The sequence below is a fragment of the Nomia melanderi genome, chromosome 8, assembly GCF_051020985.1.
Source record: "Nomia melanderi isolate GNS246 chromosome 8, iyNomMela1, whole genome shotgun sequence".
Taxonomy (NCBI): Eukaryota; Metazoa; Arthropoda; class Insecta; order Hymenoptera; family Halictidae; genus Nomia; species Nomia melanderi.
This window is the reverse complement of record NC_135006.1, coordinates 6,206,145-6,219,865: the sequence shown is the minus strand read 5'-3', so window position 1 is coordinate 6,219,865 and position 13,721 is coordinate 6,206,145. Positions and strand designations below refer to the sequence as shown.

The window sequence follows — 13,721 nt, the reverse complement described above, 5'->3', positions numbered from 1 at the left end:
TCAATTTTTGTCTTCCCTATTGCTTCTATTTCCATCAAGAAAAATTTGTTATCGAATTTGTTTACCTTTATTTTATAGCCAGTTATTTAACTGGCCATGGTAGGAATAGGTATACACAAAGTGCCGATACGGTTAGTATTAGTTGTTCAAATAATAAGAGTTCGATAGGTAGTTCGTTGTTTTTTCTAATATTTGGGAGTTCGATATATAACTTAGCTTGCTCTGTTACATTTTCTGAGTATTTAAAAAAATCCTTGTCTGCAAAGATAATTATTTAACACCATTTCTACCGAGCTATCAAAAGACATCTTCCGAAATTTTCAGTTAAAACTCTTTTTCAAGTTTAATCGTATACTCAGAATTGGCTTGTCAACTTTTTCAATAACGATTATGAAAATAAGTATAGGAAATGTCGAAAATTTAATGGAGGAAGGATTATTAACCCTTTTAGTGCCGGACGACGATATATCGTCGTTCGCAACACTTGCGAAAAATGCTAGCGACGATATATCGTTGCGCATCCAATAGCGCCTTACTATTCGCATTGCGGGAGAACTCTGTCTCAAAATAAATTTATAAAACGTTATAAACGGTTTAATTTCATTGCAAGAATTTTTTTTGAATTATGTAAATATCATTTTTAGTTTGGTTTTTATGAGCTTTTTCCCAAACCTTAGTAAATTCGTCCGGTTATTTTCGCACAGGCACCCGTTTTTCGCCTGACACTAAAAGGGTTAAAGTGAGAAGATAATTTTAAGCGAAAATTGTCTTCTGACACCTTCGGTAGAAATAGTGTTAAATGATAAGAGACCAATAGATAGTTCTCTATTTCTTTACTGTTTAATTAGTCAATATATAATTTAACTTTTCGTGTCGAATGTTTCGAATACTTTAAAAAATCTTTGTCTGTAAGAGGTTAATTAGTATAGAAGATCTGCGACACCGCTCCAAATGTTTCTTTCTTGGATGATTTTTAATTTTCTAATGTAGAATAAAGCATATAGTTATAAGGAAATAATTTTAAGGAAAATAAACGAATATATTTTTAGCAATAGATAGAACCACATAAATAAAGGAAATAAATAAAAAAAATGTCTGTGAAACAAACCGCGAACAATGGGAGTTCTTCTCACGGTCTTTCATAATCATTAACGCGGCGGATCGTCGAGAACCTTCTGCAATTATGCTAAAAAGTAGCTGTTCGCAGTTATCAAGGATTTAATTGCATTGAACGTAATTTAATTGAAACGAACGTTTACTGCTATACACTTAAGACGCCGTTTTATTTAAAATTTGCAGAATAGAACTGTGGCAGTAAAATTTATGGAAAAATTACTTGTGTCGTATTAAAGAAAATATGTATTGTTTTGATTGATGTACAGTGAAAAAGTACAACATGTTATTCGCTAAATAACTGGCTTCATTTTGCTATAATATATTCCACAGAATAATCACGGGAAAGAAATTATTTTAACGATGCGTTGAAATAGTGGTTCCCTGATTTTTAAGGAAACGAGTAAATGAAAACTTTAAGAAATTTTAATGTGAAAGTCATAGTCCTCTTTTCTCAGTAAATTCATTGCTTGATTGGAAATAGTATAACCGCTTAAATATCTACGTTGAGTAAAATAATGATTTCGAGGCAAACAAATACTATTTAAATGTATTATGGCAAACAGATCGGATCGACCGGTTCGCAAAAGAAACGCAGACTCACCTTCTTGAGTTTTCCCAGTCACTCGACATAATTAATACAAAAACTCACGCATCTTTGCGCAAGAAAACTCGGCAATTACGAAAGCAATTACTCGAGTCCATACAAAACCACATTACCGTCGGCCGAATGTAAATAAAAAGCGTAAAAGTATAGTAGTGGGTTGAGTAACGAGTACTAACAGTCGTGGCACTGTAATTACTCTGTTTCGCGGAGTGTGTCTAAGTTGAAGGTTGGTCATCATACTTTTCCTGTCAAGACAACGGGCCTCCCTGTGAGCCTACCCATGGCTCATCGTGCCTGTAATTAACCATCGGGAAAAGATAACCAACCGGTCTAATGGAATGTTTGAGACGGTTTCACAAATCTTCGGGAGTCACTTACGAACCATTTATTCGTCGAAGTGATTGACTCTTCAAAATAAAAAGTGGAAGATGATATTACGTGCATGAAAAATTTGACAACACTCGATAAACGGGGTTAATTGCTTTGCCCTGTGAGTGAGCCATATAATTCTTTAACAAAATGTTATATGAACAGAATGGCAAGAATTATTTCAATGTCTCACAATCTGGTTCTTATTTCTACTTTTTCGGTTAGTGATTGGTTTAAAATACGTTTATAAAAATTGTAGACTTTTGTACATGTACAGATATTTTTTTATAGATTTACAGAAGTGAATATTCTTCTCCTTAATACATATTCTCCATAAATTACGTACCAGAAGTATTAATAGTTTCACGTTTCCTCATATATTCTTCGTGTTCTAAATTTGACACACAACAGTATGCATTACTAACACTAAAATGTATAGAAAATTCTATGCACTGCAATAAATCAATTTTTAACACCTTGCCATACAATAACGAGTGAGACTTGTGACGAAGATTTTTAGATTAGATTAAAAAACTATTTTGCTACTACCAATTTACTAGCTTTAAAGTAAATATGGACTTACAGTGGAATAGAACATTTCTGCGCGTTCATTTCAAAATGTTGATAGTACGATGTTGCACGAGTTTAGTAACAAACATAAATAATACGGCAATGAGTTAACGTAATTCATAAAAATTTTAAAGTAACAAGTGGAGGATAAGAATATAATTGTCCATTATCCATTGATTTCATTTATCGCTATTACATGATCCAAACAAATTTGTGCTCCCTTGTTGTCCTTAGTTATCAGTTATATTTTATCTTAACACGAAAATACAGAGTTTTCAGATTTCATTTCTTTTCATCGTATTACCCAAATAAATTCGTGCTTCGTTTCCGAGGCAGCTAGTAAAAAACCGATGCACAGTGGTCGATTTGGTCGTTTTAGGCGGCTAAAAGTGAATTTCAGGAATTTCGTCTAAGCTGAACAATTTTTGCTCTTCGAAATAGTTGAATGTGTGAGAAATAAGGTACCAATTGTTTTTATTCATTCTTGCACTCATAAACTCGTGTGCTTTTTTGAAAGTTCGGAGTTTTCGTTACGTACGATTTGCTCTTATAATACTTCAAAACATTTTTGTGTGTTTCAAAGAAATTGTGTATACTTTTTTCCAAAATGAACGTTTCTCAGGGAAATATATACTATACTTTTGATAGTATGTGATTCGTTTATTATGTATCTTTGTGTTGTTATTTATATTTAAGCGTGATTTATAATCAATGATATTCCTTACAATTGTAATACTTCATGAATAATTTTGTTATGCTGTCCTGTGAGATCCGGCCATATATCAAGCACGATTATATTCGGCAAATATTTGTGTTTATTATGCACAAAAAATTTACTGATATTTGCTCTTTTTGTTTTTCAAGAATTTTTTCTAAAGTGCGATACGAAGCGTTCAAACGCCCGGGCGCCGCCATATGCTCGCATAATTAACATTTATTAACCTATTCTATATTATATAATTGATTGTAATTATATATTATTACCTATTGCGTTATTTTTATTTATTATATACTATGTAATGTTACTCATTCTATATAAATATGCAACTTTTTATATGTATAAATATAATATTTAATATTTATTCATTTATTATGTACTTCATAACTGATTATTATTATATATTATTATATATGTAATCATATTTTCTCGAAAAAAAATTTAACATGTACGTATTTTTAACTTTGGCCAGCTAAAACGCCCAAAATCGGCCACTGTGCGATACATGAATCGCGATGATTCTGGATCGTCTCGCATGACACGAAAACGACACTGCCCTGGGTGAACGTTTCACTCACGGTATCGTCGCTGCCGTGCCAGATTGACGGCGCGATGAATGAAAAGATACGGGTCAACGTCTTTTTTGCGTATCGTCCTCATTAACCGGTCCACTTTCGAAACAAGATCAGCGTGAGAAAAGGCACCGCGCGGATCCCCCTGGTTTCTCACTTGGAAACTTTATTGAGGAGTTTCCAGAGTAGGTCTGAACTACTCCATTAAACTGCTCGACGCTGGTTATACAGAACACAGTTACACACGTACACTGCACTGATAAGAATACACATATTGTGGAATCGGATTCCTTCGGCCGGAAATATCTTGGTATTTTAGATGAAAATAAATCTTTCGGAAGACTCACCGAACTTTCCAGCGGCTGATTTATGCCCGACAATAAATGTAACATGGTGAATGATGATGTACACCTCTGCCAACTCTTTTCATTAAGACGGATCGACTGCCAAATTGATTTCGGGTTATTTATGTGACGAACGTCGAACGATTTTTCTTCCAATGTTTTTTTTTGTGTGCAGAAAAGTATTTTCATGTCCGACATGTATTGAATCGATATTTTTGTAATTTAAAATTTTTTCTATTTAATACTCAACGTATCGGTCAAATGGCCGGTTTAAAAATTTTGCGTTTTCCTTCATTTATTTAACTTCATATTAATTGCTGTATTATCAGATTTCCAATTTTTGTCTTTCTTTTTGTTTCTCTTTTTATTAAGAACAATTTATTGTTTGTCCTGTTCATGTTTATTTTGTAACCAGTTATTCGACTGGTTACGGTAGGACTAGGAATATACAATTTAACGTTAAAACTAGAGCAGTTGTTAGAATGAAATAAAAATGTGTATAGGAAAAATGTTTCAAAAGAATATTGTCAACTCCTAAAGAAATGTGTAATGGAGAAGGAAACTAGTGTTGAAAATTTTTTTGCTTAACATAATAATCAGGAATTGAAAACAGTTATGCTATCGGTTTCGGTTCTTGAAACAGTTATGAAGAACCTAAATAAGTTATAACTGTTATTCGGTATATCGGTTCCGGTTCTGGTTCTATAAATGTTATTTTTCGGTTCTTCATTTCAATTCTTCATAACTGTTTCAAGAATCGAAAAATGATACTTATAATAAAACTGTTCTTATATCACTTATATTATTTTTCATATTACATTGGTTCTAGAGAACCGGAACCGATATAGCTCAGAACCGATATACCGAGTAACAGTGATGACTTATCAGTCGAACAGTGATGTTCTCCATAACTGTATCAGTCGAAACCGATATATAACAGTTTCAAACAGTTATTTTCGGAACTTTCCTAATCCCTGGTAATAACTGTGAACGTGCTGTTATCGATGTTTTATTTTCGATGATTCATTCATTCATTTACAATGAACAGAAAATTTTTTTGTGAGTTATTACTGGTAAAATAATACAGTCGAGCATAGTCATAAAGAAGATTATATGACAAGAGGTTAATCATGAAGAACATTTTTTCAGTTATAATTGCGGGGTTCGTTTGCATTTCAGACGAAAGAATCGGAAGACTCTATATACACCGGATGTGGCTCCGAAAAGAACTGCTTCGGTTCACCCGCAGGATGCATAGAGGCCAAAAACTGCAAGGCAATGGTCGCGGTGCTGGTTCGTGGCGAGAGATATCTCTTCGAATTGCAAGCACATGACAGTAAATATGTCGCTGTTGGTTTATCCAACGACAGTTACATGGTAACGTCATTCTGCTAATAACTTATAATTGAGCTACGGATTTTTATGTATTTATACGAAATTTGAGACTGCAAAACCATATATAAACTATTTAAAGTGTAGTATTTTCTACAGTATTTACCAGGGAAAGTTATTTTTTTGTCGTTATGTTTTTATACATTTGAATTTACATAAGGATCCGTAGTGTATTACTATTCGTCGTTAGAAAGAAATTCAAATTTTCTTTCGGTATCTTTTCACGTTCAAATAAATTATCTTGGTACATAAAAAAGACGATAATAAATGAGGGTAAGTGATAAATTCTATATTTTGAATATAATAAACATAATAACTTAATTTTCATGAATGTCAAATACCAATGACGATGAGCATTTTGTTTTTTCGTGAAAAATACAGTAATTTAGCTTTATTATACTTTTTTCACATTTATTATAATTTATGTAGAATTTATCACACTTTATAAAAGTAATTTATTTTTCACTATTAATATTGAAAATATTAGAATTTTCCATGCAAGACTGGTGATAATAAATATTAGAAAACATTGGGATTTTCCTTGTAGGGCTGATAATAACATAGAAATTCATTATCCAGCATGTTCCCTATAGAATTCACTAATTAACTCGGATTACAATTCGTTCCTGTAGCAATTGTACAACACGAATGTTTTGTAATAATCACGCTAACTAAATTTATGGGATTAGAGGCGTTCGTAGATCGCAGTAGCCGTGATTTCCATAACTTGAACGTCGCGCGATTATTTAATCCTTTCTGTCTGATACAGGGCGACGATAGCGTGGTTGAGTGCACGAACGAAGACGGAGAAATAGCATTACATATGTCTTGGAACTCGGGGAAGACCAATAAGCGGCTGCCCATGGTACGTGTCACGATATTCGCAACGTTGAAACCTTCCCGCGGCGTTATTATTCCGTCGAGCAACATAATGATCTGTCAAAACAACGAGTTTCGTTCGATTACACTGTGGAACAAATTTTGACCTATGTTAGTTTTTTGCAATAGCCACTATGTAATTCTTATAGAGTTCTTTACCCTAAATACGAATCCGAAAACCAAATTGCTGGGTCAGGTCCAGTTTTCGAAAAAACTGGGATTTTGTAAAAACGGTCGAATTTTTCAGAAAACCAAGTGTTACGTGAAAACTAAAAACGATAGGCAGTTAAAATTTATCGCAAAAAATAAAGGAGACTTGCCCGATCACGTAGCTATAAAAATTTTGAATTTTGCTTATCATTAAATGTTTGTAAAGGGTGATCAAAGTTTAAAAAGGGGTAGATGCGCGTACTTTGTATGCACTTCTGTTACATTTATATGAAACGTGGGTTGGCCAGCACGAATTTGCTGTGCACCATTGGATTCTGCAGACATTTCTGAAGAGGAACCCCCCGTGGGAAGCGTGACATCGGTTTTTCTTTGGGACAGGGTAAGAAAATGTCCGCGAACGGAACTTTCGCGCCACACGGCCATCGCTCGCCAGCCACAGATATGCAGGGCCGTGACTACGCGCTGTATAGACTTGGACCCCGGTCACTTCTTATATGTATATATAATATTTAATTGTTTTATAAATTTTCATCATAGTTATAAGAAAGCTTTTCACGATCGTTCCGTTTTAAATAATTTGGTGTATAATATAATATTTTCATATAATATAATATAAAGCAAAAACATCATTGTAATCGGTTTTTTACATGGTATATCTAATAATATCATTCTCAGTATTAAATTTGACATAAAAAACTATTAAACAAAGTACGATTTACAATGGATGTTTACTGGAAGTATTTTTATATTAACACTAATACTACTGAGTATACTCGAATATTCGTTATAGTTCCAGTAAACTTGATAAGTTTTTAAAAACATTTTACATATCTAATACTTTCAAAATATTAATAATCGACAGATAATAAAGTTTATACCCACCATCTTGACTCATTCGATAGTTTCGGTGTTAATCATCGTAATAATATTACTCGTATATGTGTATTCACATATTAAACAGCAAATTATTTAAAACGGAACGATCGTGAAAAGCTTCCTCATAACTATGATGAAAATTTATAAAACAATTAAACATTATATATACATATAAGAAGTGACCGGGGTCCAAGTCTATACAGCGCGTCGTCATGGCCCTGCATATCTGTGGCTGGCGAGCGATGGCCGTGTGGCGCGAAAGTTTTTACAAAATCCCAGTTTTTTCGAAAACTGGACCTGACCCAGCAATTTGGTTTTCGGATTCGTATTTAGGATAAAGAACTCTATAAGAATTACATAGTGGCTATTGCAAAAAACTAACATAGGTAAAAATTTGTTCCATAGTGTTATATTTGTTGACGCGGACTAATAGGAACTCACCCGATTCGTACACGGAAAGCTTGACTCGTTTCCCTGCTTTACACGAGGCGGAACATTAATTTTTAATTACCTAAAATACGAGTGCGCAAATTACTGTGCAGTATACCTTTGTTGGGGACTAACGAGTTTTATTTGATTATTCATTGCCACTAGAGAGTCGAAAACGAAACGTAATCGGATGAAATCTTCTTTGCCAGAAGATCAATGTTTGTCAAGATTTGATCGAGTATTGCTTACCGCTAATTAATAACAGTTCTTGAAATTCTTAATAATTTCACGGAAAATGTTTACTGGCAGATGAACATAGTAGACAGAAAATAAATATTACCGTATATAAAAGAGGAATATTAAACGTTCTCATAGCAAACAGATGCAATCGATAATGGTAAAAGACATTAGCAACATTTTATTCAATGGCACGCCTGCTTAATGAATATTTAAATACAGTCTTACACTTTTAATTATACTTTGTGCACTATTTTAAAGCAGAAAATCTATTTACAATAATCGGCAAACGGTAATTTAAGCGTTCTCGAAAGGAAAAAGCACGCGAAACGTTTCGACGGCATCATAAGGAATAAACTTTATAGAATTCGAACGAGTTCCTCTGGCTCGTACTTGGACGAGCGTATGCTAATTGATTTTCTACTAACAGTATAATTCCTAAATTAACATGCCACCGTCATGTCCAATTAATCATCGATCGAGATCACGTCGGGAGAGCAATCGTGTTTCTGACATATCGAGGAGGCTTCCGCCGTGGTATCGAGGTCAACGTAACGCGAGCACGCGAGCAGGTGAATTTAATACGATACCGATTCGACGAGCGGCGTGTCGACGGGCGACTTTCGCTCGCGCGTAACATTGTTACACCGATCGGTCCTCCATGGGAAACGGTTACGTCGGCGAGTTCGCGGTTTTGTAATAAACACCGACTGCGACCTTGATCTATTTTCGGCCCCCTTGCAGCAGAATGGCGCAGTTCAGCTGGAGTCGAGCTCCATCAAGGATGACGTGATCGCCTGTAAATTTTGGAGAGAGAAAACGATGGTCGTCCAAGGCTGGCAATATGACCTCGTCCACACGCCGTACAACCTTCTTATCGCCGCCGGCAAGAACTTAAGAAGTGCGTCATTTATCCTCTTTTAATTCCTGTTGTGGTTTCCGGATGATTGATGACATTCGAAACTGTTGCGAACAAGGTTGAGGACATAGTCGTTCGAGACTTTCGCTTAAGAGTTCAATAAGTCCAATATTTTTCCAAGGTTTTGCTATCATTGTATCTGGCTTCGTTAGGATGTCAACGATGCATTGATAGTGGTGTGCAATTTGTAAGACACTCTGTATAGGGCAGTGCTTTCTAACCTTCTTTTGCCTCCCCCTAAGCATCTCAATTTAGTATACGTTCGTGATCAGCGTTTGTTTCAGTAGCAGTCTTCAATGTTACAATACCTTATTAAATTCAACAAATCATCTTTTTAAAATGCACATCAAATTCAAGAAAAAAATCGCGTTAACTTCTAACACTTTACAGCATGCAGTAAGATTTTAGATACAAATACATGTGAAAGGAATTTAATTTTCTGTATCTAAGATACAAAATGTTGAGTATTACATATATGCGATGCTGATTGCGAACGTGCTAGTGTCTTTAATGCTTTGATCATTTTAATTACTATACAATAAAATAAAAGTATCTAGTAAATTCAAAATACAATTTCAACTGACTTGAAGATAGGTAGACTAAAGTTAGTGTAATTCTTGTGTATATACAATGTATAATATACATTTATGTACTATATATGAAGCCCTTAGAACCATAAGACACGCAACAAATTTACTGTCAATGACTCATTCTCGAATGTCCTCGAATTCTCGGATTAAAAAAAGTGGGTCATCTTTCTCTGACTTAGTCCGAATGCATAAAACTCCATAATCTAGTGCAAATCGTTTAATATTAGATTCAAAGAACGAGTGATTGAATTTTATAAACATTTTTTGGTAAATGTTTGATTGATGCAGCTACGCAAATACTATATACCCTAATCGTTTACTTTTAAACCTCTAATTTCCAAGATTTAAATGAACGAATATCAATTTTTCGACAAATAATATAACAAACTGCACAGTAAATGTCCACAAATCTAGTGTTAAGAAACATCCTAAATAAGAGAATCCATGGATGAAACGCTTAAACGCGTGTCGCAATGTCCAGGTAACGGCGTCGCTTTCCACGATACGGAATACTTAGCGACTGACAGCGCAAAATTGTTATCTGACGTGGGTGGTTACACAGCGGCGAAGAACGTTCTGATTCGGGTGCATGGCGCCCTGATGCTGGCTTCGTGGATCGGCTTCGCGTCGATCGGTATTCTCCTAGCAAGATACTACCGGCAGACTTGGGTCAACTCGCAGTTGTGCGGAAAGGATCATTGGTTCGCAGTAAGTATCCAATTTTTCCCGTGATCAGACGCCACGAACCGGCGCTCTCCGCCTTTAAAACTAATGACCAACTAGTTTGTGTGTGATGGCATCTATTTGGCGAGTCGAAGTGAAACGAAATTCAATGCGTCCCGAAAATACTGCTGCATTTGGTTCGACTTTAAACTTGGAAACGGAAGTGAACACCTGTATTGTTAAACATTTCTCTTTTCATACATTTTGTTAACGATGCTTCGTGGTCTAAGGTCATTAGCAAGATGATATATTTAAATATTTACACCACTTAATATACTTGAATTTAATTTACAATGTTGATATACAATATTAACGGAAGAATGTATTGAACATTTTAAACAAAATAGTTGAATAAAATGAATCACGAGTATCATGTCTGATAGAAATAGTTCATGTCTCAGACATGTCAACATTTACATAGAATGACAAGTAAAGTAAATGATGTCTTAAATGTCATTGTGTGTCAAGGTGTTAGTCATGTTACAATTCTCAAGTCAATATTTGAAGCAGTTTTGATTAATTGGTTAATATGATTGTTGGTAACAATTTTGTTTTACATTTCCTAAATAAAAGAGCATTTTAAGGAGAAGAAGATAAATAATCGCAATAATATTAGAGAAATTTAACCTTAAATTCAAATTTTAATTCATCACGATTGGGTCAGCAGAGACCCGAAGGACGTAGTGGGATTAATCGTAGGGGGCGACGAGCAGAAAGCCGGTTTGATAGCGTCCGACCGTTTCCTATGGCCGGAAATGAACGGTCGACGCGGGGACGCGCGATGCCAATTTAAACGCATCCGAACGAATTAATCATTATCCTGGTATAATCAGATTTTAATTGGGAAATTTCGATACAATCGCGGTCCCTGTTCATTCCACGTGGCACGTCATCAATTATTATCTTTTAATTTTTTCATGTTATAAAACGTCATGGATTCTCGCTATGGCAACGTTCTACTTGCGATTTCGTTTATTTAACGACAGATGACATTTTGTAATCGAAGCTCTATGTATTCTCATCTAAGCGATGCAAAGGGATACTCGAGGAAAGTCAAGGGTGAAAGCATACTAGGGAACACTTAAGCTTGGCTGGTGTCCAAAGATAACATCAAGCTTATCTTTGACACTCGGGGAACACTTGAGATGTAATTTTGTTCGAAACGATTTCATGATATTTTAGTCTTAACGCTTTTAGGGTTAAAACCATGCGACCATTTTGCTTTAAAATGTATTTTGAAATGTTTCTCTGGTAATTTCTTTTTTATATTGAATTTATCGCGATGATTTTTATCTTAATTCATTATTGGTCGACGTTAACATTAATGGATAATTGTTTAATAAATCTAAATTAGTTTTCAGAACATTTAGTTTTAGACAATTAGACAATAATGCGTCAGACTCTGAAATCTGCAATAAAAAAAAGGCTCAGAAATAGCTATCATAGTTATTTATACATTAAAATAGTTTCAGTATTAAATTTCATTCCAATAGTTATATGTTTTACCACCATTTGCTACAATTAATCACATCATAGATACATATAATTTTAATACGTTACAAATGCTCCAAGAAAAATAAAACTTCCATAATTAAACTACAACTCAATTAAGTAAAAATCAATACAAGTTCCAAAATGAAGAAGCTTATATCCCTCCTCAGAACTTACAATTAAGAGGCACGAAACAATGAATATTCACCTCTAACATGCTTATCTAAGACTATACTCACAAAATAATTTCTTCTTTTTCAAATTCAAGTGGCACGCAGTCTTCATGTTGATCACCTGGTGGATGACGATGGCCGCGTTCGTCATAATATTCGTCGACCTGGGCGAATGGAGTTCGCAAAATATACACGCATCCCTTGGATTGGCTACGACGATCTTAGCGTTCCTGCAACCGTTTATGGCAGCCATTAGACCCCCTCCGGGTGCACCTCGAAGACCTATTTTCAATTGGGTGCATTGGTTATTTGGGAATGCGGCGCAGATTTGCGGCAGTAAGTTTTATCCTGATACACCATATTGTGTTTTCATATTATTTTTGTTCGTTCCCCCCTTTTCTCCCCGCACTTTCCGTTCGTTTCCTTTCTACTCGGGGACAATGGTTTAACTGGTGCATTGAAATTCCTTTCACAGTAATCGCAATTTTCTTCGCGGTCCGACTGAAGAAGGCCAAACTCCCAGAATGGGTCGACTGGATTCTGGTCGCCTACGTGGTATTCCATATTCTGACTCACCTCATCCTCACGGTAAGGACGACATCTGATATTTATAAAGCGAAGGCTCTCTGTCGCGTGCGTACTTTGCTCCGGTTGTATATTTTACCTGTACAGGTCGTTCCACTTTAGATTGTAAATGGAAATCTCAGGAATTGTGTGTCTCGTCGAATCGGAGAAATTTATTATGTACTGCGCTCACGCGTTAGCGTGGGAACCCCTCGCGCTTAATGAAGAAATCAAGATTGTTCCGTCCCTTTAATAGGATCATGTGCAGCTATCTGTTGCTTTTGTTAATTTTTCTGTTGTTCAGAGTATGCAGTTTTTAATGGATAAGTCTTAAAGTAAAAATCTTTTAACGTTCTTTTTAGAATTCAATTTTCAATTTTCAACGTTCAGTTTACAATTTTCAGTGAATTTCAGTTTCCTTCAATTCTGTATTTTAAAATTTAGCTTTCCCTCAGTAATCCTATATAGGAAGCTCTCAAGTATCCAACACATCAACAGTGAAAGTACTAATAAAGTGCAAAAAGTATATTAGCCATTTACAAACGAACACGTTTCTGCATAAGAAATTAATCAACCTTCAGTATAGAATACAACAACCACCCCAACCCTTCAGACTCTCATTACCAACAGTTATCCCATGATCGCTCTAACGGTGTTCTTCAGCCAGACTGTTCCGGCAATTATGGAGGCAGCGTTTCGAGCCAGCGATAAATAGAGACGCAGACCTCGCACCCACACGCGAAACGTTTTATCAAACGTTGTATGCATATACAACCGTTGAAATCTGAATCGTTGCGGTACCCGGTTTCAGCTATTCACGGAACGTTCTCCAATAACGAAGGAAATCGATATGTGTTATAGTTCCTCGGTTGCGCCTCCGACAAACAAGCCAGTCGGAGGGTGAATTCATTCCCGATGAAAGACATGCACTCCCGCGGCTCGATGGTCCATCCGGATGCCAGACAGGATGCCCCTGTAAGTTTC

At 35.4% G+C, this 13,721-nt stretch overlaps 1 protein-coding gene across 4 annotated transcripts in view; it reads left to right on the top strand.

The window, feature by feature from the left end:
- Window positions 1-13,721, top strand: part of LOC116426572 (putative ferric-chelate reductase 1 homolog) — a 36,120-nt gene that overhangs the window by 21,368 nt on the left and 1,031 nt on the right. Inside the window, exons 5-11 of one of the 4 annotated variants that reach the window (XR_012999231.1) lie at window positions 5,473-5,670; window positions 6,455-6,550; window positions 9,022-9,178; window positions 10,268-10,494; window positions 12,269-12,509; window positions 12,649-12,761; window positions 13,549-13,712. Coding sequence is in view for 3 of the 4 variants with exons in the window: in XM_031975688.2 (XP_031831548.1) it covers window positions 5,473-5,670; window positions 6,455-6,550; window positions 9,022-9,178; window positions 10,268-10,494; window positions 12,269-12,509; window positions 12,649-12,761; window positions 13,599-13,712 (1,146 nt within the window). In the remaining variant the exon portion in view is untranslated. The other 3 variants (XM_031975689.2, XM_031975688.2, XM_076370222.1) reach the window with 3 other exon arrangements.